This window comes from Sorex araneus, chromosome 1, assembly GCF_027595985.1.
Source record: "Sorex araneus isolate mSorAra2 chromosome 1, mSorAra2.pri, whole genome shotgun sequence".
NCBI lineage: Eukaryota > Metazoa > Chordata > Mammalia > Eulipotyphla > Soricidae > Sorex > Sorex araneus.
Window position 1 is genome coordinate 202,568,511 of NC_073302.1, and position 25,698 is coordinate 202,594,208.

A 25,698-nucleotide genomic window follows, 5' to 3' on the forward strand; every position below is an offset into this window, starting at 1 on the left:
CAATATAAGGCAATACAATTAGAGAGCAATAATGAAAGAAGGCCATGCTGAAATTAAAATGAAATTTAAGTAGAAAGTATGTATGTGTTAAATACAGTGCCATGATATTTATCAAATACCATTTGTGACAGAAAACCACCGAAATAAGAAGGTGGTATGTGATTAGTATTCCCCAAAGGGCCAGAGAGTCACTTCTCATATACTCAGAATATGCCTTTTCCAACTAAGCATCATATTGGTCAGCATCTTTTTGCCATCTCCTAAAGACTGGGTAACAAGATGGAAGGATGGTAAAGTGGGAAATGTTTCTTTGTACACTGCCAGGGGAGGTTTGATTTCAGGCACTGCATACAATTGCCTCAGTCCCATCAAAACAACAACAACAACAAAGAATATGGCTTGTATTAGGTTAAGAGCAATGAAGACGCTAGACTCTAGGGACTAGAGGCTAAGGCAAACCCTATCCTTATGTTAAAAGAAGCAATCAGTGCTAAGCCCTTTTTCTTTTATCACCTGAAATGATGAAGTCTTAGGAGCATCTTGCAATAGGAAAGGTGCAAGAAACCCAAACCTGAGGCATCACTCATGCAAAGCAGGCACTCGATAACCAAGCTACACACCAGGCTCAAGACATGCTATTTCTGTGTTTTTCAATGGGGGAAAAATGATTTAAAATCATTTTCTCAACATGTAATTCAAGTTTTAGATTATCGAAACAAATATTCAATAATCTAATTCACCGGAAATTTTAATGACCGTAAATTTATTTCGAACAGTACTTTATTTCTATAACAAGGCTAGTCCATCTTATACAAGCACTGATTTGTCCTCACTGTAAATAGATCTCTCTGGTACATACATACAAATAGTCAATAGTCCTAAACCTACAAAGACAATGTCTTGGCCTAAAGATTATAGGAGCTAAGTCATAAACCTGAACTTTGATCTAAATAATAAACACTTATTCCAAGTTAACACTTTATTCATAGAGTAATGATTTCAAAGAAATACATAACTCTTAAAAAGAACACTGGCCCCGACTTTTGACTTCTTTCACAATTTTTATCAAGTTACTAAATATTGACTCCCAATTAAAAATAGCCTTCTACACTGCACTTTTAGCTAGATGTATAATTTACATTATTTACCCACTAATTATATTTCTAGACTAGAAAGTAACATTTCCTTCCTAAATGGGTTCTATTATAATCAAGTGGCTTATTTTTAGCATGTTGAGGAACAACAAATTGAGTAATAACACAAATCCGCCACTAGAGGGAGCTTGTGCACAAGAAATAGTAAGCAGAGCGCAAACGCTGACTAAAGGGAAAAAATGAAGGAGAGAACCAAGACACCAAGAATAGATTTTGATTGCATTTGACTACATTATGTGTGCAAAAACTGCTAAAAGCCTATAGCCCAAATAGCCTGCTTAACAAAAAAAATCCTATCATATGAACTACGGAAATTTCTCCTTTTTATGATGCAAGGGTTGGCGCAGGCAGTATGGAAAACAAAAACAAAAAAACGGCAGCATCAGGTGCTAGCTGTTACTGCTTGGCTTTGTGCAAGTAACAGCGTTCTGGAACTCAGTTTCTTCCTTTATTAAAAAATTGAGGACCTAGTCTATATACACCTAAGATGACCAAATTCTCTTATTTTCAACAGTAAACATTAACAATCCCACAGTATTAGATGTTAGAATAATAGTTTAAAAGATGTATTTGTTTGGAAAAGTGAAATTTTAAGGCACATGGCACACATCTTGGGGGACTTAAATATACATTCTGGAATTACCACCAGTCTTGCTTAAAGAGAGTTCCAGGATTCCTTGAGGTCTGGGCTCTCTGAAAGTACCATCTCTGCAATAGGCAGTGATGCACATACTTAGGAATGTTAGCTCGTAGGAACTATATTTAAAGCAGATAATTATGAAATGAAAAAAAAACTGATTACGTAAACCACAGATTCAGAAGAAGGTATCTAGCTGGTATGGCAAATAAACGTAATGTTGCCTCTACATCCTGTTCTTTAATACTGTAACAGATTTTCAGAAACTAAAACTTTTTCCAAGTATTACTGATTCAACTCTTCAAGAAAAGTACTTGCTTTCACAGATAAGTTTGTATATGTAACATTGCACTATATCTTAAAAATCAGCAATATTTGTAAAAAGGTCAGCATGACAACCATCCTTTTAAAAATTCCTTCTGGGCACTGGAGAGATTTTTTATGCATCCTTTCAAAGAATAAACTCCTTTTGGGGACTAGGCCTACACAGCAGGCAAGGGCACTTTGCTTTGTAGACGGCTGATCCGAGTTCTACCCCAGTTACTCCGAGCCCCAGTTATTCCATCTGGTCCCCTGACCTCCACGAGAAGTGATTTTCTAAGCATAGAGCCAGGAGGAAGCTCCGAGTGCTGCTGGGGGTGACCCCAAAATCTGAAACTAAAAAAAAAAAAACAAAACAAACTCCAACTCCTCCCCAAACTCCTTTTGGAGGCTGGGGCTGGAGAGACAGTACAAGAAGTAGGCACTTCCTTATCCTCCACCCCAGCACCAACATGGTTCCCAGGAGGACTATCACCAGGAGGAAGGCCTGAGCACAGCTGGGTGTGACCTCTCCAAAAACAAACAAAACAAACACAAAGACAAAATCCCCAACGGAACAGCAACAACAAAAATTACCCCTTTATGACTGAAATTGAGGGGCAGGACCAAGATGAATGAGAAAGAAATAGTTCTGAGTGTTCCCGTGACATCAAAGTAGAACTACATGTAAAAACTGAATGGAATATGAACAACCAAAGGGTACTGCCGTGAAAATTCACTGGAGGCAGCTGTCATCATGGCACGATTCAATGGCAGGTGACAGTGGACAAGTCCAGAGGTAAGGCATGCTTCCCCTGGGCAAGAAAAGATCAGAGGCTGAAAAAGAAGAGGGATCAGCAAACCCAGAAACTGAAAAGATCAATTAAGGGCAGGAAGGTGCTGAATGCAAAGGACTTAAAGAACATCAATTCCACACGTACTTACTAACTTTTTAGGTATTGGACTCCACAAAACTCAGGGCCGGTGGAATCCAAGAGAAATAACCACTGCAGCCATTAAACAGAAGAGACAGAAAAGAGCCACGCCTGACAGGGCTGCCTCAGCAGATGTGTCTGGCCCCAACCCCACCTGATAGGTTTGTCCTAAGTGCTTAGCTTGTCAAAGATTTCAGTTTTTTACTGAAAATCAAGACAGTCTTGAGACTTGTTAAACCCAACAAAAGGTGTGAGGACACCTGGCCCTGACTGGAAGAAGCCATCCAGGTGTGAGCACTGCCCAGTCGGGCAGCGGAGTCCAGGAACCACTGGCTGAGGCTGGTTCACATCCTGGGCCTGCCCCAGCAGGCTCCCGGCTCTACCCTGCAGGCAGCTCAGAAACAAAGGAAGCGGGACAAAATGGCACACAAAACTTCATCTCTCAGCCAAAGGCCAATGAGCACAAAGGATTCCAAACGGTTTGGTTTCGTGCCGCACTCACCCTGTCAGAAAGACACTGGGGGGCTGCAGAGATGGTATAGTAGGTAAGGCTTGCACACCGTTCACCTGGGCTCTATCCCGAGCCCTGCCAGGAGTAAGCCTGAGCACTGACAGATGTGGACTCCCCCTCCCCTACACGCAAAAAGAAACTGAAAACCGACAGTACAGTGTGCAGCTGGAAAGCCATTCTGTGGAGGGAACTGGGACGTGCCTTCCTTGCAAGCAGCAGACGTCCCAGAGGGGAGCCCCACACTCGTCTGCAGGACAGAACAGATGCCACCAGAGTGATGGTACTGGGAAACATGAAAGTCCCTCCTTGTAGCTGTGAAGATTTAACTGGCAGAATAACTATGATTGGGTTCGTCTGGCCACTATCTTCAGTCATCGTCTAAGTCCGTTATTGTGTTAGCACAATGGCAAGAGACTAAGAACTACAAACTCTGGACCAGAATTTAGGCCAAGTGTTACTGCAACAGGCATAGGCACTGGCGCTGCCGTTTCATGTTGCCATCCAAGACCACACAAATCAGAGCCAGAAGGGACAGTTTGACCTCGCAAGCATTTAAGAAATCCTCACAGGTATTCGAGGCTGCCGGAGATCAGTATCCATAGGCACTAGTCTGATGTTACAAATGGGAGCACTAGGTTATGCTCAAACCAATCTTAAACTTGGAGCTCCACCCTTGGCTCCCACAAATCACAAGAATGAAAAAATGAAAAATTCAGCTGCATCAGCAGATGGAGACAGAAGACCAGGAAAGTCCTCAGATACAATCAGAGCATTTTACTTGGCCCAAGGATGACTTCAGAGCAACAAGGAAATCACTTGGAAAGTCAGTAAAACCAATGCAAGATTGATGAAAAAATTAAAGAACTCATTCAAACAGAAATGACAGCTGAAGAGTATGGTAGCAGAACTCAGAGGCTGAACATTGAGTCAGTGACCTCTAAGACAGGGCAAATAACACAATCACATAAAGACTTTTAAAAACTGAAGAAAATTTAAGATATTTAATGGACAAAAGCAAAAGAAACAGTTTGCAAATCATCAGAATTTATATAAGAGAATATACATATAAACACCTATGTTCACTGTAGAGCTTAATACAAAAGCCACAATAAGGAAACAATTCAAATGCCCAAGAACAGATGACTGCATAAAGAAGTGGCTTATTACACAATCGAATGCAATGCAGTTTAAAGATGAAATCTTGCAGTTTGCGGCAACTTGGATAAACTGGAGGGTATTATGAAATACCAGACCTCACTAATCTGTGGTATATGTAGAAAGAAAACAAAGGAAAAAGAGATAGTATCGAAAGATGACAGACCAAGATTAGCAGGCCCTGCAAGGAGATGGAGAAGGAAGAGGTAAACCTAGGAGTAACCTAAGGTCAGTGGTTGAAGGGTCTTAGGCAAACTGAGGTGGTGAGGTGCAGTAACTGTTGTTCATCAAAACCATAAATGCTGACACTATTTGTAACAATGTGACCTAAACTTAGGAAAAAGTTACTTGTTTGGGGGCTCCAGCAGGTAGGCTGCTTGCCTTGCATGCCGCCAACCCAGGTTTGATTCCCAGTAGGATGCTGGGACCCTGAAGCCCTAGAAGTGATTAATGAGTGAGCCAGTCAGGAGGAAGTCCCACATACTGCCAGGTGTGCCCTATTCCCTGCAAAAATTATCTGTTTAAAGTTTCTAGGTTTAATCCCTGGCACCACCCTCTTCCCAATACACCCCTTTAGAGTCAATTATCTGTCTGAAAATATACCGTGCAAATCCCTTCCTCCATTCTTATTTCTTTAAAGGTCTTCCGCTTAATAAAAAGAAAACATTTCTCAGCTTTAAAGCTCTGTTTTAGCAGTGGGACGCCTGGGCAGTCTTGGGCCGGGGCCGGAGCTTGAGCTCCAGCCGAGATCCGACCCGGGTGGCCATGCCTTTGCACAGCCGCTTGGCTGTGGAACGAGCAGGATCCAGAGCCAGCTATATGACTTGGGGTTCCAGCGAGTGCTTGCAAATGTATCCAGACTGTGAACTAAGCTTTTTTTTTTTTTTTTTTTTTTTTTGCTTTTTGGGTCACACCCAGCGATGCTCAGGGGTTACTCCTGGCTTTGCAATCAAGAATTACTCCTGGCAGTGCTTGGGGGACCATATGGGATGCCGGGGATCGAACCTGGGTTGGCCGAGTGCAAGGCAAACGCCCTACCCGCTGTGCTATCGCTCCGGCCCCTGAACTAAGCTTTTGCTCCATGCTGCTCCAGGAAGGGAAATGATTCAATTTCCAACTTAAATCTCCCTGGACTTAATTACTAAAATACAGAAATTGACTTTTTATCTCTTCATTCTCATCAGTGGAATACTAATTATCAAATATTTCCTTGTCAATAGGGCTGTATTCTTGGGGGATAAATTCCAACAAGAATAGTGAGTTCTGTGTTGAAACTCCAACAACAATAGTGAGTTTTGTGTTGAAATATGGAATGTAATCAAGGTAAAGAGAAAAGGAAGTGAAATTTATCAGTTACGCAGGGGGGAGTTCGGGGGGGTGAGGAGTGGGATGTATACTGGGTTTTTTTTTAAAGCCCTTCATTTTATTTATTTATTTATTGCTTTTTGGGTCACACCCAGCGATGCTCAGGGGTTACTCCTGGCTTTGCACTCAGAATTACTCCTGGCAGTGCTTGGGGGACCATATGGGATGCCGGGGATCAAACCCGGGTCGGCCGAGTGCAAGGCAAACGCCCTACCCGCTGTGCTATAGCTCCGGCCCCAAACTGGGTTTTTTTTTTTTGGTGGTGGAATATGGGCACTGGTGAAAGGACGGATGTTTGAGCATTGTATAACTGAGACATAAGCCTGAGAACTTTGTAACTTTCCACATGGTGATTCAATAAAATAAATTAAAAAAAAATAAAGGAAGAAACTTTGGTATACATTCACACAATGGAATACTATATGCAGCTATTAGAAAAGGCAAGATGATGAAATTTGCATATAAGTGAATCACCATGGGGGCTATCATGCTAAGTGAAATGAGTCAGAAAGAGAGGGACAGACATTGAAGGACTGCACTCATTTGTGGAATATAAAGTAACAAAATGGGAGACTAACACCCAAGGGTAGTAGAGATAAGAATCAGGATGACTGCTGCACGGTTTGGAAGCCGGCCTCACATGATGGGGGAAAAGGCAACTCCGAGAAAGAATCACCAAGTAAGGAAGCTTGAGGGGCCCACTTGGGATGGGAGATGTGTGCTGAAGGTAGACGATAGACCGAACATGATGGCCACTTATGCCTGTATTGGAAACCAGAACACCCAAAGGGAGACAGAGTGTAAAAGGGGCTGCATCTGCCACAGAGGTGGGGGGGTTACTGGGAACAATGGTGGTGGAGATAAGTCACTGATGGAGGAACGGGTACTCCATCATTGTATGACTGAAACGTAAGCACGAAAGGTTCTAAGCATATAACAGTACCTCATGGTAATTCATTAAGAAAAAAAAGAAAAGAAAATTTACCTCCTTTTTATATTTAGCTTTAAAAAAAACTATGAATCCTGCTTGGTAATTATGTCATAGTTGAAGGCCTTTAAGAGTGCCATTTGAGTAATTAAAACTTCATTGAATTTTTATATGAGATCCGTTCTCCAGTCATTAGTATCCTTTATAGCCTGGTCATGAAATTATGACTACAGATGTAGTTCAAGCGATATTTAGTTATTAAAATTTTAGTTTTTACTCTTAATTTTCCATGCCACAGGGAATGAAAACTGCTTCACAATTCTATGAATAAATAATTGTTTCACCATTATAATTTAACACTTCTGTTTTAATTTTAATGTTTAGAAGGCTGTCTTTAATGTCAGAACTAATATTTAAGTGGGTGTTTTCATTGGAATAAAATATATGTTGTAACCATAAAAAAATAAATAAAATAAAGCTGTTTTAGGCTGAACATGTTGATCCTTCAACATACACACAACACACTACATACATTCATGTCAAAATCTTATTTTAAGTGCCTTAGAAAGATAATTAGGATCTTATGAAGTGACTGTAAAGCCCTCATGAATGAGATCAGTGGAGTCACTAGAAAACTTCATCTCTGCTTTGTAAGGCTACAAGGAGGCCACTTACAACCCAAAACAATCTTGGCCTTCAAAGAACCAGCTGTTAATACTCCGATGGACTTCCTGTCTCCAGAATAAGCAGTAAGTTCCGGTTGTTTATGAATCCCATCTACTTCATGGAGCTAAGATATCATGTGGGGCCAGAGATAGAAAGGGGTAAGGTGCTGACCTTGTAGATCCTGGTTCAGTCCCTGGAGCGTCACCAGGTGCCCTGAGCATGATTGGGGTATCCCTGAATATCCCCAGCATTGTGCTGCTGATTTGAGTAACCCCTAGCACTGCAAACTCAGACTCCTGCACTGCATGGCTGAGCTGATTAGCCAAGAGTTCCTGCTCTGCTTCAGTCCCACTTGGGAGGTCCCCATTCCCCCACCTCCCCTCCCTACCACAAAGATATTATCTATATAAACTTAAAAGGAAAAAGAAAACATAAGGAGTTTATTTCTAAGTTCATCTGTTCTAGTGAATTACTGATCCAAACTGCTGATTTCACAAAATATTTCTCCGAAACATTTACTAAACAGCAATAACGGGGTTTGTTTTCTCCCCTTGAGTTATTTATTCCTAAGGAAACACAACTAGTTGACAGCAATAGTAAATATATTTTCATTTCCCATGACCCTCCCCACCAAAATTATATAATAGTCTTAAAAGTAAAACAACTGGGCTAGAGAGTAGTGAGGCTGAGGGGTTAAGGCATCCCCCAAACCCAGGTTTGAGTTCCCAGCACGACCTATGGCCCCCAGAGTAACACCAGGGGTCACTCCCAAGCACAGACCTAGGAATAGCAACTTAGTATCAGAGTGTGGCCCCCAAAGCTGATCCCCCCCCCAAAAAAAAAATCACACACTTAAATCTGCAGAGGATAGCAAAAAGACTATTTTAAACAAATGAACTAGACCTGGTTTTACTTCATGCTTGACTAAAGATAAAAGTAATGAATATTTGGGCTGGAGAGAGGGTAGAGGTCACTTGCCTTGCGTGCAACAGACCCCAGTTTGATCCGGAGCATAGCACTGGGTCCTCCAAACACTGTCAAGAATGATCTCTGAGGGGCCAGAGCAACAGTACAGCAAGTAAGGTGCCTGTCTTGCACGCAGCCAACCTGAATATCACATATAGTCAGAACACACATATAGTCTCTTAAGCTCCTGAGAAGTAATCCCTGAGCACAATCTTACGCCCTAAGCATGGCTTACTCCTGGCTCTAATGCTGGGTGTGCTGCAAAAGCGAAAATAACAACAGGAAAGTTATCCCTGAATACCAGTTAAGAATAAGCCTTGATTATAGCTAGGTGTGACACCAAATCAAACCAAAACTGATTTTATAAGCTGCAGAAATCCTCCAGTCACCCCCCCCCACCCCACACACATACACACCTCCTCAATCTCCCCACCAGGCTGAGTCTCATGGGGGGCATGCTGGAGGCGGGTAGAGGAGCTCACCACCTGCCCAAACAAGCTCCTTTAGCCGAAAATCTCTACACTCAAATCGCTGCCATGCTCAGGGCTGGACTACACAGCTCAGAACAAGTCTCACCCAAAAATGAATCTGCTGAAAAACTCAGGTACAGGGACTTTGTGACTGGAATCCCCAGGCTCTCACGGACTGGGGATGGGCTACCTTCCCTCATCTCCCCGTGCTTCAGGGAGCTGGGCAGTCATGCCCATGAGCTGCCTCTGGCGCCATATAGGCTCATTAACCAGCCATGATCCAGAGACTCATAAATGAATCTTGAGAGAGATCAACTAGCTTCCAGATCCCAAATATACAATCCAGTTAAAAATTTAACTCCAACTGCGTCACCCCATTAGAATTTTAGAATTTCTAGAGCAACATCTCAAACTCTACACCATCGATATAGTAGGGGTAGTATACCACATTGGATGGGATGTAAAATAGAAGGTAACCAATCAAGTAAATATTAATATACAAGGCTTCACCTGTACCAACATGTTTTATAATCTCATACAAGGGCTTAATGGCTCCAGGATAAGATACAATAATCTCATAACAATTTATTTTATATAAATAAATTATACAGGGGCTATGTAATTTATTATATAGGGGCAGGCTATATATGTGGTTGGGAAAATTGGATATAATGGTTATGGGAAGGTGCGACGGTGGTGGGATTGGAGTTGGAACACTGAATGTAATAAATCATTGTGAACAACTTTATAAAAATTAAAAAATACTGATCTTAAGGGAAAAAAAACCAGCAGAAATGCCATCTGCACTTCTATGTTCATTGCAGCACTATTCACAATAGCCAGAATCTGGAAACAAGCCAACTGTCTGAGAACAGATGACTGGTTAAAGAAACTGCATTACATCTACACAATGGAATACTATGCAGCTGTTAGATGAAATTCACTTATAAAGATGGACATGGAGAGTATCATGCTGAATGAAATGAGTCAGAAGGAGAGGGACAGACACAGAGTGATTGATTGTACTCATGTGGGATATAAAAAAACAGAGTGGGGCAAGAGAGATACTACAGGAGGGTAGGGTGGTTGCCTTGCATACGGCAGACCCAAGTTCAATCTCCAGCATCCCATAGTCCTCCGAGCACCACTAGGAGAAATTCCTGAGTGCAGAGACAGGAATAACCCCAGAGTATCACCAGGTGTGACCCAAAAAGCAAAACAAAACAAAACCAAAACCAAAAAAACACCAGAGTAGGAGACAAATACTCAGGGACAGTAGAAACAAAGGCCAGGGGGACTGGGCTACGGGAGCCTGCCTCAAGGGCAGGGGGAAAGGGCAGTCCGGATATAGAAGCCACCACTATGACAATGATAGTTGGAAGTGAACATTCTGGATGGGAGCTATGTGCTAAAAGTGGGTAAAGGAGCAAATATGATGGCCTCTCAGTATCTATTCTACAAACCATAATGCCCAAGTGTAGACGGGGCGGGGCAGGGGGAGGGAGGGAAGGAGGGAGAGGGAGAGAGAGAAAAGAAAAGTACTTGCCACAGAGGCAGGCTGTGGGTGGAGGGGGCTGAAGGAAGGGTACTGGGGACACTAGTGCAGGGATGGGTATTGGAACAGTATATAATTGAAACCAGATCATGAACAGCTTTGTGACTATGTATCTCACAGTGATTTAATTTTTAAACAAAGTTAAAAAATAAAAGGTCTAGTTTCTTCTTAATTAAGTCAATCCCTATTTAATAAACTATTTTAGAATCCAGCTACCATTTATATTAACTTTCCTTTAAGAGACTAATTGATACATATCCTAACTTATCTTAAAAGTTTATTTTAAACAAAAAAATTGAAAGAAAAACTAGATGGAAAAAAATTACAATATATTTTCATTAAAAAAAAAAGTGGCTTGCCCCAGACCTCAAACCAGAAAAAGGTGGATCATTCAGAAAAGGTGAAGCCACAGAAGAATCCATGAGATTATGAACGGACAGTCCACACTGCAAGGGATCAAATTATGAGAAAACCAGCAAGAGTGCAAGGCTTTCCTGTAGCAATGCCCAAATCAACTTTTATATATGCAAAAACTCAGGAAAAGACCACGTGGAGAAACTGTATGAAAGATTCCCCTGAAAGCCATCAGACTTTGCTCTTCAAGCCCATGCTCCCTCTTGCTTGCTTTTTCCTATGTATCTCTGCTTGCTTCGTCAACTCTGAAGAAAAGCCTGTGCTCCCTCTGAAACATACTTCCTCTCTTTCTCTCCCCTCATGTCTAAGTAAATTTCATTCAATAATAACTATTGCTTTGGGCTGGAATAATAGTACAGTGGGTATGGTTCCTCCAGCCTGCCAGAGTGATCCCTGAGAGCAGGGCCAGGAGTAAGACCTGAGCACTGCAGAGTGTGCCTCCCTCCCCCGCAAACAAGCAGCAAAAAGACCTCCTAAACAAATAAAAAAATCCTACACACACACACACACACACACACACACACACACACACACACACACACACACACACACACACACACGTAGATTGCAAAACATGTACATTTCTGATCCTAATTTTTCAGTTTAAAATATGTAAAAAAACCCAACATGTCAAAAGGGGAAAGAAATGCAGATCAAAATGGTGGCAGTCATTTTTTTCTGATCATGAGTTTTTTCTATTTGTTCTTCTAACAAATATTTCAGTAAAATGCATAGTTTTTATATAACTAGGATAATTACACTATCGTGGCAGTCATTTTTTTCTGATCATGAGTTTTTTCTATTTTTCAACTTCTAACAAATATTTCAATAAAATGCATAATTTTTACATAAATAGGATAATTACATTGTCACTGTCACTGTCATCCCGTTGCTCATTGATATGTTCAAGCGGGCACCAGTAACGTCTCTCATTGTGAGACTTAACTGTTACTGCTTTTGGCATATCCAATACGCCATGGGTAGCTTGCCAGGCATCACTTATTTTAGGTAATACAAAAAAAAAACCCACAAAATATTTTTATGAAAATATTTTATGTAGTTTTAAACTGATACAATATAACAATCTGATTTCTAAGTATAACTGTGAAGATTGCTGCTTTCTTAAACTTCTTTTTCTATCCAAGCACTCACTCTACTGGTGACATAGAGAATATACTTTTTCTAACATTTCTGAAGTAACTGCATTATCTTCCACAAGCACCAGAGGGCAGGTTATGAAATTTAATTTCACCAGTATCACTAACTTTTCTTAAAGAATTCAAATATGTATGTACGTACGTAAATACATAATATGTGTACAGATATATGTAGGTTACACCGCACTGGGCTACAGTCAGGACTTACTCCTGGCTCTGCTCATGAATCACTCCTGATGATGCTTAGAGAACCACATGTGGCACGAGGAATCAAACTGGGATTGGCTGTATATTAGGCAGGCACCTTGTTTTAGCACCTTACTGGGGCCAGAGCAATAGTACAGCTGGTAGGGTCTTACACGCAGCTGACCTAGGTTTGATCCCGGCATCCCATATGGTCCCCCAAGCACTGCCAGGATTAATTCCTGAGCCCAGACCCAAGAGTAACCCCTGAGCATTGCTGGGTGTGCCCACCCCCCTCCAAAAAAGTGCCTTATCACCAGCACTAACCATTAAAACAAGAAATCTGTATCTATAATCTGATACTTAAGACTGAACAAACACATTGAATTTGAGGGCTATCACTACTGGCTTTAGTTTAGAAGATAAAAATAGTTTTTTTAAAAATTAGTTTACTATCCTCAGAATTGTGGTTATTTTTGTTTCCATTTTTTGGCTCTTGGGCTGCACCTAGTAGTGCTCAGAGGCAACACCTATCTCTGCTCAGCAATCACCTGTGGGTGCCCTGGAAACATCTGAGGAGCTGAGATTCAAACCAAGGTTGTGGCGGACACAGCTACATAGTTAATAGCACAGCTACTTCTCCAGCCCCTAAATTCCAGATCTTTAAGAAAACACCAAAAGTTTGTAAGCCGAAAAGGAAATGACATTCTAGGGAAAGAAAACTGCCAGAGTAGAACCACTGCTTATCCAAAGTGCATCCTTTATTTGGGGGATGCCGATGTATCCACAGTACAAATATAGGAGAAAAAGAGCTGACAGTAAACTTGGAAAATTGAGGTCACTTTACTTGTAAAATACAAGCAAAAACTTGCATTTTACAGTTCCACTTTATTTTGAAGGCAATGGGAGAATACTTTTAAACAAAGGAATTCACACTAGCCTGTGTTCTGCCTTGAATCCCTTGAACACATATCTTGCTTGCCTGTCACTATGTTTCTTTGCTTATCTACTTTCCCTCTGAAGAAGCCTGCAGAAACACAGACTTCTTTCTCCCCTCACATCTTTCTAAATAAGTTTCAATGAAAACTATCTTGCTACACACACACACACACACACACACATACAATATTAAGGAACAACACTTTTAAATAAAGCTGTTACTAAAACCTGACTCTAAGAAGATAGCAATATGTAAGATAAATCAGAAGCATGGGAAGAGAACTAGGGAGTAAGGAGCACAAGAAGTCAAGAAAATTGGCCACATTCCACAACAGGGCAAAAATATTAGGGGAGAAGGAGTGCAAAGGCTAAACATTACATTACAAAAGGCAGGAAAAGCAGGGTTTGTCGAAGGAATGAAGTAATGAAGGCATTAATCCTTGCTAACTGGGACTCTGATGTTGATAAAAATAGCCTATTAAAAAAAAAAACCGTCAAACGGTCTGCCTAAGTTTTTTTGTTGTTCTATATACCAGGTACTTTCTAAAATCCAGGTTGTAAGATTATTTTATAGCTAAATATTAGGGGGAAAATAAGACAGAAATAGAAAAAAAAATTGAGACTGTACTTTGTGAAAGACTTCTGAAATCAATTTTATATCAACACATTAGATTTGTATCTCTTCTTAAAAATCACTGATGTCAGGGCTGGAGCGACAGCACAGCGGGTAGGGCTTTGCCTTGCATGCAGTAAACCCAGGTTCGATTCCCAGCATCCCATATGGTCTCCCCAGCACTGCCAGGAGTAATTCCTGAGTAAAGAGCCAGGAGTAACCAACCCCTATGCATCCCTGGGTGTGACTCAAAAAGCAAAAAACAAACAAACAAACAAACAAAAACTGATGTTAATGGGCATTCCAATGAAGCTATACGGTGCACGGTACCATTAGATATAACTCAGTAGAGCTAAAACAATTAAAAATATGAAATCGCTTATTTCTGAAGGGGGTGTCTCCCAAGCAGAATTCAGTGAACTGGGAAATGGGAGGGGGTGCAGGCACACTTGCACACTCTCAGCCTGGCATTGTGGGATGGTTCAATGCTTGGGTCCAGTGTTGCTAAAGGTCACCAGGGCTACCTACATCTGTCAGTGTTGAGAACCTGTGGTGCCACGAATCAAATTTAGGGCATGGTGCATGCCAGGCACACACACTAGTCCTCTGAATTATCTCCACAGCTTGAGGCCAAAACTTTCAAAGATATAATTTTAAGATTGAGATATTAGTTTAATAATTAAGACCAACAGTACTAATGATTATTAACTATCATTTACAGAACTTTATAGTCTCTGAAACAGATTTTATACAATCTCTACAAGCTATCCATGATAGGGCTAGTTGGTAGTAATAACAGCAATAACTATAATACTCTAATAATAAACATATCTTTTTTTTTTTTTTTTTGCTTTTTGGGTCACACCCATCAATGCTCAGGGGTCACTCCTGGCTTTGCACTCAGGAACTGCTCCTGGCAGTGCTTGGGGGACCATATGGGATGCTGGGGATCGAACCAGGGTCGGCCGCGTGCAAGGCAAACGCCCTACCCACTGTGCTATCGCCCCGGCCCCAATAAACATATCTTTTACAGAACTTATTTCTAGTCTTTATCCTCTCCCTCCCCTATTATTTACAAAATAAACTAGAAGTCTTATGTGGTTCTATGTGGACATTTATACCCAAACCTTTGATTCTCAGGCTAAACTAGGGCAACTGCATTACTAAGTTTCATGAAACTCTTCATGAGATAAGACTAAAGAAATTTAATATTGCTCTGCTATGTAGTGTGCCTAATCCAATCTAGACACATAAATTGGGTGCCATAAATGTTTGTTAAGCCCAAAGTTCATTTCAAAGAAAAGTCTGGTTAAATTATTAAGTCTGATCATTTATCCATAAATTTTACACATTACACGCATACATTATCGGAAAAACATACAATATTACTATCAGTTCAACTTTCATAAGTTGTTTATTTTGGGGGCTTTGGCCATACCCAGAGGTACTGGGAACTTCCTTCTGGCCCTCTACTGGGAGCCAAACAGGGGCCTCCCAGAGGCGAGGCCTAATCCCTGTGCTTCAGCTCTGTACTAACACTTTGGCCCCTGTACTAATACCTCAATCTCTGAATTCTCTCTTTGGCACTCAAAAGCTGTTTTGATAGTATTGACCCCAAAGGACAGTCATTAAAGTTTCTCAAGTCTCATTTACTGGATTTTATTATCTGAAAGACGACTGCTCTGTCAAGGATAAAGTGTTAAATTTATCTAAAGATTAACCAAGAAGAAAACCTTGTGCCACTTGTATATTATAAATTAAAAGTTGATACCTAAACATGTCATCTTACAATTATGCAGCCTCTTACTCGAAGTGTTTTCAATGGACTGAAAAGGGTTAAGTCAAGAACAACAGTGCAGTGGCAGACACCCAAACCACAAGCATAAGCAAACAAAAGCAACCTGAAGGAATAAGATGACTTACCTGAACTTGGCAGGAGAGAGAGGAGTAGGAGGAAACATTCCTGGTTCAAAAGAGTCAAAATAAGTCACTGTCCAGGAAAAGCTGCAGCAGCAGAATCCAGCAGTCAATGAGACTGCAAGTAGAGTCCAGAAACCTTAGTGGAAGAGAGGAGGGGCAAAAACGTGATTAACAGAAAATCAAGTTACATTTAAATAATGTACAAACACGAAGGTACAATTAGAACTCCATCATTAAATATTCTGATCCAATTAAGGTTAAACACATGTAAAAGAAATTCAACTCAGAAATAGAACTTACTCTTAGTTGTATAAATGTCAACTGTAGGAAAAATATCGAAAACATTTCACACTAAATGTGGACATTTTTCGTTTAACTTTGTGAACCACAGCTTATATTACTTTTACTAGTATTTCCCATACTTTTGACATATGAGTCACAGTTAGATATCCATTCTTTACAGATTCCCTATAAACTACAATCTGACTCATTTACCTTGTTCAGTATATGAACAAAAGTTAATCCTTAATTTACAAACGAATTGGGATCCTAGAAGTTATTTTCGTCAGACTGGAATTTATTTTCTTAAAGAAACATAGCAGAAGATGGCCAAATACCAGAAAGGTAAAAATCTGATGTCACCCTAATCAAAATGAGATTTAGCAGAAACTCACTTGTGCAAATGTCTTAAGTACTAAAGTGAACCTTTATCTAATATCCTAGCAGTGGCAGCCTTTAGAATTTTAATCCAATTTGGGACTACTTAGACAGACCTAAGTAAAAACTGAGCTACAACTTCCCTGCTAACCCAGTGAGATAATAGAATCAAAAAGAAGCTAAGATTTACATAATGTACAACTATAAGTTGTGGGTGGCTATAGTGCCAAAGAGTTGCTAAAACAACTGACAAGTTTACATTACGTTTGCCAAAAATGAAGTCTGCTGAAAAATAATGGTAACATGGGACCAGAGAGACAGTACAATGAGTAAGGTGTAGTCAGGATTAAGCCCTAAGCACAGCTGGGTGTGACCTCCAAACAAAACCAAAACAAAGAATAATGATGGCAATTAAAAAATATATATATAAGGAATGTTTGAGAATTGCTGCGGAATGATGAAACTTCTAAGTTCTTGGGAAAAAATGATTAAAGATATAACAAAACATGACTCAGAGTTATCAAGTTTCTTTCCTAGATGCTTTAATAAAACACCTGCCAAGTCTAATACAAGAACACTCTTGGGTTTCCAAAACTGATCACTATTAGTCTACAATCTTCTATTTGACTTATATTGGGCAATTGATTTCATATTCATTTTTAACTAAACAACAGCTATGCTCACTGATAAAAACAGTATCAGTCATAATGATAAGGCTAAAATACACACGTTAATATCATGGTTCAGTACAGGGTTTCTCAACCTTTTTCCAACCATGGCCCACTTCCAATTCTGATTTTTCCTCTTGCCTCCTCCTGTGCCTCCCCTACCCCCATCCTACTTGGTGGCCCTTTAGTTTCATGTTGTGGCCCCCTTGTATGCAGTTTTAACCCGAAGCCCTTTGGACTGCTCTGCAGCCTACAGGGGGCCATTTGGCCACTGATTGAGAAACACTGGCTTAGAAGTGCTTATTTTTCTGAAAATTACTTAAATCTTTCAAGAATAAGCAGAAAAAGCCACAGAATTTGGCAACCCAGCCTCTAAATTTGTAATAAGTTACTATATGTCTCTAGAATTCTTAATCTAACAATTTTATCTTATAAACCCTTTCCTTAACAAGACTTAACATAAGTTTTAAAAGGCACAAAAACATACAGACTTTCTCCCACAATTAATAACCAGAATCAAGAATTCATTCAACCACTTTTTTTGGGGGGATCACACCTGGAGGTGTTCAGGGTGTGTTCAGGGCTTACTCCTGGCTCTGCACTCAGCAATCACTCTTGGCAGGCTTGGGATACCACCTGAGGTGTAAAAGGACTAAATTCGGGTCAGCTGTGTGCAAGACAAACGCCATACCCAGTGTACCATCACTCTGGCCCCTCAACATCTTTTCTAAAAATCTGATATCTGGGTCATGTGGGTAGATATATATGGAGCCAGTTTTATGAAAGTAATGTACAGGCATATAAACATATATTTCTCTATCTTCAACAAATGGGATTCTCACCAGGAAAACTATACTGATTTTGCTATTTTCACATAACAATGTGAAACCTTTTTATCAGTATAATCATAATTCAATTGCATTTTTAAATTTACAGTTTTCACTCTAAAAATAACACTCTTCATGTTGAGTGAAATGCCTCAGAGGGAGAACAAACAAATGATGGCATTTATTTGTGGGGAATAACACCTGAAGATGATAGAAACAAAGGCCAGGAGGACTGGTCCTTAATAGGATGCTAGCCACAAAGTGGTTAGGGCAGAGAAGGGACCACTATGATAATGACTGTGGAAAGTGATCACTTCGAAGAAAAATGAGTGCATAAAGGAGGTAAAGTGATACACATGATAACCTTTTGTTAACAATATGCAAACCAGAGTGCCAAAAAGTTAGAAAAACAAAAAGAAAAGGTGTCTGCCCTTGAGGAAGGCTAAGGGGCAGAAGGGTAACTGGGGACAATGGTGGAGGGGAGAAGACACTGGTGACAGGATGGGTGCTTGAACACTGTAGGACTGAAAATTAATCATGAAAAACTTTGTATCTCACGGTGATGCAAATAAAAATATTTAAATATAACACTCTTGGTTTGGAGATATAAAGAGTGGATAAGACCTTAGCTGACCCAGGTTCCATCCCTGGAACCACACGACTCCTATGCTCTAGCAGGAGTGATCCCTGAACACGGACCCCAGAATAAGCAGCCACGACCCAAGCATAGCCACGTGTGGCCCCCAAACAAGAACCAAAAGTTAATTCACTGTACAGCCAGCCGGATATGGAAATCTGTAAAAAATCTGTAGAGGAAGGACTGCTACGGCCTAAGTCTTTGATAAATATGTGCATTCTTCCCTATAATTCAATTTTTATCAATAGACAAAATGATGAAAATTCATCTTTTTATCAACTGGAAGCTCTTGATATCAATGTTTTCACCTAAAGCAAAGATCAGAGATAGGGAAGAGGGGATTTCTATTAATTCCTTTGCTCAAACTTTATATTAATTTATCCAGTGGAATTTTTGATCTTTCAAAGTAAGTATTCCTGGCTTGCTCTTCAACACTGTGTTCTATCTTGAAACATTCTTTGCTTGTTTTTATCTCTCGTTTGCTTTCTTCAATCTAGGAAAGGTTGTGTTCTTGCTTGAAAACATACCTTCTTTCTTTCTCTTCTCTTACATCTAAGGGACCAGAGAGATGGCACAGTGGGCACAGTCAGGTTCACCCCCCGTATCTCATGTGATTCCCCAAGCCTGCCAGGAGTGATTCCTGACTGCAGAGCCAGGAGTAACCCCTAAGCATTGCTGGCTGTACCCCCAAAATAACAACAACAAAGAAACCCAGCCAACCAAAAAACTATCTTGCTCCACTAAAAAAAGTGATGTGGAAGAATTCTGGGTGGTCTGAACCACAGCCAACAGCACTCAGGGCTTGCTTCTAGCAGTGCTCAGAGGTCCATATGTGGTGCCAGTGACTGAATTCGGGTTTACTATGTGCAAGGCAAGTACCTTGACACCTGTGCTCTCTCTAAGGCCTCTAAATGATTTTGGTCAAAGTGTACCTACTTTTACAAAAATATGCTAGAGTTTTCTGAATTTCTACAAGTATCCAATAAAAAGATTACGATATGATGCATTTTAATTTTTTTTAGCAGTTCCAAGCTTATGGGGATGTGGGCAAAGTTTAAAAGTTTTATAGAGTTAGAGATACAAAGAAGTAGTTGTATGAAAACAGAATAGGGAAAAAACATGTTCTTACACTGGAACAGGTTTTTAATCAAAATGATGTGTCATCAATTACATATATTAATTCATAAAACTTATTCTTACCATTAGCAAAGTGTCACCACACACTAATAATTTCCAAGACACTAATAATGTCCAAGACTATATTCCAAGAACTATTTTTTTAATTCTAATATTTAGGCAACACGATTTGAATGATTTACAATACCATTTGTAAAATTTCTGGTATACAATGTTTCAATACCACACTCACCACCACTGTGTCAACATTCCTCCTTGAGATCAGTTTCTCAAGGTTCCCAACCACTTCCTCATGCCAAGCCCTTGGCCAATTCAGTTCTGCAAGCCAGACTCTTAGGGTCTATTCCACTGAAGAACAAGATTAAGTAAATTGGCATAGTAAAAATACAATGCAATAATGAAAAAGACTGAGGTTGGCAGAGTTACGTATAGTGACAAAGAATGAACTCCAAGACAAATGAATAAAACAGAAAAATATACATAATTCCATGTTCCCCCAAATGACAAAACTACATTTTAAATTACTGTTGGTGAGAAAGCATTAGAGATTCCATCTTTTTTCTCCACTTACTTTTTTTTGGTTGTTGGGCCACACTCAGAAGTGTTCCAGGGATATGGGGCACCAGGGATCAAATTAGGGTCAGATGTGCGCAAGAAAAATGCCCCACCCACTGTAGTATTACTCTAGTCCACCTTCTCTAATTTTTAACATAAAGAAATGTTTATAGGGGCTGGAGCGATAGCATAGGGGGTAGGGCGTTTGCCTTGCATGTGGCCTACCCGGGTTCGATTCCCAGCATCCCATATGGTCCCCTGAGTGCATGAGCCTGGGGTAATTCCTGAGTGCAGAGCCAGGAGTAACCTCTGTGCATCGATGGGTGTGAACCAAAAAGAAAAAAAAATTTATATTAAAGGGTTGGAAAGAGAGTGCAGCCTAAGGAGGTACTAGTCTTGCCCGAAGCCAACTGAAATTCAATCCCTGGCACCCCATATGGTCCCCAGAGTGGCCCCAGGAATGATCCAAGAGCAGAGCAAGGAGTAAGCCATGAGCAACTCTGGTTGTGGCCCCCAAACCAAAATGAAAATCAAACAACTAAAAAGAAATATTTGCCACAGCTAATCTCCACAGGCTTGAACTAGTCTCATTCATGAGGGAATCTGGTCAAAAACTCAGGTATGCGGGACTTGTGACTGAAATTGCCAGGCTAGAGTTGGGAATGGATGACCTCCCCTTATCTCCCTGCACTTCCAGTAGCCTGGCAGTCACGTCCATGAACTGTGTCTGGCACCATCTAAGGTCATTAATGGCCTGATCCAGAGACTCACAAACTCTTCTCTCTATAAAGGCAGCAACAAAGAGTGACATGCCACAGAGACACCTCCTTTGCACCCCCTCCAGGGTCTCATTTGGAGCAACCTGAAGGGGGTGGGTGAGTACCCCTCCCTGATCCAACAGAGCCCTAGTAGTGGCAAACCTTGGAACTCAATTGCCACCATGCTCACAGCCAATCTCCACAGGCTCCACAGTCTCACTCATGAGGGAATTCGCTGAAAAAACCAGGAATGTGGGACTTGTGACTGAAATCTCCAGGCTCGAATTGAGTAGGGAATGAATGACCCCCCCCCCACCCCTATCTCCCTATGCTTCCGGTAGTCACACCCACAAACTGCCTCTGGTGCCATCTAAACTCATTAAGGGCCATTATTCAGAGACTCAGAAATAAATCTTTCGGAACACAGCAACACAGTGATACCAGCAGAGATGCTTCCGGATTCCAAATTCACCATCCAGTTAAAAGAAAAATGAGTAGGAAGTCTGACTTGCACTCGGTCAACCAGGTTCCATCTTTGGCACCCTCTATGATCTACTGACCAGAGTCAAGAGTGATCTCTGAGTGCAGAGCCAGGAGTAAACCCCGAGGGCTGCCCAGAGCCAGGAGTAAACCCCGGGACATTATTGGCACCCACCCCCCAATAAAGAAAGAGAGAGAGAAAAAATGATCTTCCTATTGACTTGCTGTTATAGTATTACACGTCTAACCAAGGATACCTAAAAACATTAGGTATGTCTTCAGGCTAACAAAGCAGAAAAAGGGCCAGGTCAAAATCTCAATATATTCCTATTGATATTGAAGAAAGTGATTAAAGATAACAAGTGTTTCTCCCATATTTGTATATTATCAATATATTTATTTTTATAAATATAAAATCTTGCCAACTTTTTATTTTAAATAGCTAATTAGAATTCATGTCTAGTCTATAAAACTGTTGCTACTGAATGGAGAGTTGGCAGATCAATCAATACTAAGAAAGCGTTGGAATCCTGGACACTTCTTAAAACTAAAATTGTGTAACTACACTAATAAGTAAAAAATACTTGTCTTAGCAGGTAAAAAGGGCACAGATTAGTTTTTATGGTACATCAGCAAACTAATTTGCTTTTAAGGACAAAGACCTTCTTTCTGCAAAATCGGGTAGGCTATACTTTGTATCACTGGAGTGGGGGGGAGCATTAGCTTGGAAGAGGTAGATTAAATATTCAGCTAAAATTAAAATTGCAAGATGGGATTTTATCCATTTTCCCCCCCCAACTTAAAGCACTCAATTTAATTACAACATATATGAGTATGTTTTGTCAGACAAGTTCTTAATTCAAAGAATTCAGAATACTTATAAAATAACCCTTAATTCTTTATTAAAAACTTATAAACAATTGCATTCTAAAGATAACCTACATATCACCAACTCCTACAAGTATGCCAAATATTAGTCACATTTTCTTAAAAAGTTGCTTTAATTCCTCCTAAGGTACGTTTAAGATCTTATTATTCTTGCTAAATCTGTGGGGAAATTTTAAAAAATTCTAGTAAGATGTGTGGGAGACTCTTCCAGAAAGTACCTGGAGAACATGAAATTTTGTCTGGATCTTTGTTACATACAGGTAGGAGGTTGAAAATTAATTACACACACATTCCAATGAAAGAGATTAATAATTTGTAGTTTAAACATGAGTAGGTTAAACACAAATGAGCTCAAAATTAAATCCAGTAACAAAGGTCATACCTAACAGCCCAGTGTGTACACTATCTTCATTCTTCAAGTTCTCAGCATGTAACTCTGTAAATGTGAAAAGGGCCTTGGGTTAAAAAGATGACTTTATACCCTGAACATTAGCTAAAGACTGGGAAAATACTATGGAGTCATAGAATATGCCCTGGAGTCAGAAACAAGTTCAAATTCTTCTATTTAGTAAGCAAATGAGACACCTGACTCCACTGTCATACTCACAGATATGTTCTTGTGGTTGTTGTGAAGACATTTTATTTATGAAATGCAAATTCAGTCCCTTGTCAAAATAAGCACAGTTCAATGTCTTCTGCAAAGGACTTCTACTTAACTGATTTTGTGACTATACAAAAAAAAGATAAATGCTCAGAGGAAGAGAAAAATAAATTACATTCAAGGAAAAAGTCTTAAAAATTTTGGTGAAAATGAGGCGCTGGGAGCAGAAGAGCAAAACACTGGCATCCAAAAACATTATAGAGACTATTTATATCCCAAATAATTAATAACAAGATAAACTGGAACATTAACTTGCCAATCTGTTTTCTCTACGAAACCACAGTTAAATTGTTAAGATGCCATCTCCACCCCACTAGGGGGAGTTTGGAAGCAATGAAAAAAATTAAAATTGGAGGTAAACTGGTTTAATTCTATTCATTGAAGTAAAATTAATGACTTTAATGACAAGGAGTTAGATGCGTTTCAGAAGCCAAAATTAGGTTGTTTTCATTTTTCTTTTTCAGTAACTTGGCCAGTATCTGAGAACTAAGATTTAAACTGAAATCTGAACATTAAACACCCAATGATACAATTCACCTATGAAAACTTTCAAATCACATACCTTTTAAGTAAAATTTGAATGCTATTTCAACTTCAGACACAAAATTAAATTGTTAAAAAGAATACATCATAGCTTTTGTAACAGCTGTACCCTTAAACATGGATACTGATACAAAACTTAGAGGAACTAATTATTTTTCCAAAATATATATATATTTAGGCAAAAATAGAATTCTGAATATACAGAACTACTAGTGAATTACACATCTTTAACCATTTGTGGTGTGAAGCCTTGGTATAAACATATGTGGTTAGTTTTATCGTTGGGTTTTTTTTTTGGTTTGCGGTTTTTATTATTTTTTGGGGGGGGTCTTAGGCCACACCCCGCAACGCTCAGGGGTTACTCCAGGCTCTGCACTCGAAAATCACTCCTGGCAGTGGTCAAAGGATGCCGAGATCAAACCCACCTAGTCCACCGTCCCATCGCTCCCGCCCAATAACGCCAGTTTGAATGACACTTTCCCTCGCCTTCCAACGGCGGACTACTCAACGTTTTACTTAATTCTGCCTGCATGTCACAAACTTCAGGCTGTTATTGCATGAGTTTCCATCCACTCAGGGCGCTCTCTTAAAAGTGGACTTCTGATTCCTCCCTTTCTAACAGTTAAGGGGACGTTCCCGACTCCGTGGGTGAGCACTGTGCCGTGCGCGCCCACGCCAGTAACCACACACCGGAACGAGGGGTGCGTGTCAGCGACACCTCGGAAACTAGTCTCCAGGGGCGGCCTCCGCCTCAGAGACAAAGGAGCACGCGAGGGCGGGGAGAGGCGCAGGAGGGGCCGGGGCCCGAGGTCCACGGCTGCCAGCCCCCGGCGGGCGGGACAAAGGCGCGGGGCGCGTCTGGCTCGGCCGAGCTCCAGTCAGTACCTTTCGCGGCCAGGTAGGCGCCGGCGAGGAGCAGGGCGAGGAGGGCGGCGAAGAGCAGCGAGCAGAGGACGGAGAGCAGCCGCACGGGGCGCGCGCGCGCCCGGGCCCCCGCCGCCCCCGCCGCGGCGCCGTTGCGCTTCTCGGGCAGGAACGGCGACCCGTCGCCCGCGGGCGGCGCCCAGCGCCTCCGAGGCTCCGAGGCGGCCCCGGCCGAGAACTCCGCGCGCAGGTCGCGCGCCACCTGGTCGCACCCCGCGTCCGCTTCGATCTCGCCCTCGCCCCAGCCGTCGCCCAGCGAGTAAGCGGAGAACACCGGCCGCGGGAGCGGCGCCGGGATGCCGAGGCGGCGGTGGCGCAGGGACGGCGAGCGCCTCCCGCGCTCCGCGAACGACATGGCGGGAAAGACGCCGAAGTCGGCAGGGGCTCAGTGCAGAGACGCCCACCGGCCCCGCCTCCTGCGCGCCGCGGCCAATCAGAACCCGAGGCCGGCCCCACGGCCTTCCCCACCCCGCCCAGCGCCGAGGGGAACCTGCGGCTGCGCCGTGGGGGGCGGGGGGAGGAGACTCCCACCGGCCCCACCTCCCGCACGCAGCAGCCAATCAGTCTGAGGCCAGCCCCACGGCCTCCACCACTTCCCCCCGCCCCGCCACCCCAGCGCGGCGGGGAACCCGCGGCTGCGCAGTGGGGCGCGGCGCGCCCCGCTTTTGAATTGGGGGCCTGGAGCGCAACCCGAAGGATGCAATGATCCGGGGCGCGCCGGGAAGCGCGTACTCCGCGCCACTTCCAGACCAGCGCGCGCGCGCGCCTAGGCAGGCCCGAAGCCGAGTCTTGCTTAAGCCCGACCCTAGCGCTCGTCTGTTGCCCCTCTGATTCTTAGTCCCAAACGTCTGTGCCATCACCTTCCCTCGTTAATGGCGATGTGGGCCTGGCCCTCGGCTCAACTGTCACTTCCTTTTCCCCGTTAGCGTTGTTCTGCCCTTCTCGACTCCAACTTCCCTCCACGCGGCTCGACACACCTCCTCGGCCCACTGCGCCGCGGCGCGCATCCTCCTCCAGCTCTAGTCCATTCCCAGTCGGCTCCGCATCTCCATACACCCGCTGCCTCCCTCCGCCTCGAGTAGGCAGGGGCTCAGT

General features: G+C 41.9%; 1 protein-coding gene across 1 annotated transcript in view; it reads right to left on the bottom strand.

Annotated features, from left to right (window-relative positions):
* Positions 1–24,975, bottom strand: part of ARL6IP6 (ADP ribosylation factor like GTPase 6 interacting protein 6) — a 32,482-nt gene extending 7,507 nt beyond the window's left edge. Inside the window, exons 1-3 of the mRNA XM_004620510.2 lie at positions 24,565–24,975; positions 22,858–22,911; positions 15,872–16,004 (exon numbers count right to left, since the gene is read on the bottom strand). Coding sequence (XP_004620567.1) covers positions 15,872–16,004; positions 22,858–22,911; positions 24,565–24,958 — 581 coding nt within the window. The 5' untranslated portion in view covers positions 24,959–24,975. The remainder of the gene's footprint in view (positions 1–15,871; positions 16,005–22,857; positions 22,912–24,564) is intronic.
* Between the last annotated feature and the right edge of the window lie 723 nt (positions 24,976–25,698).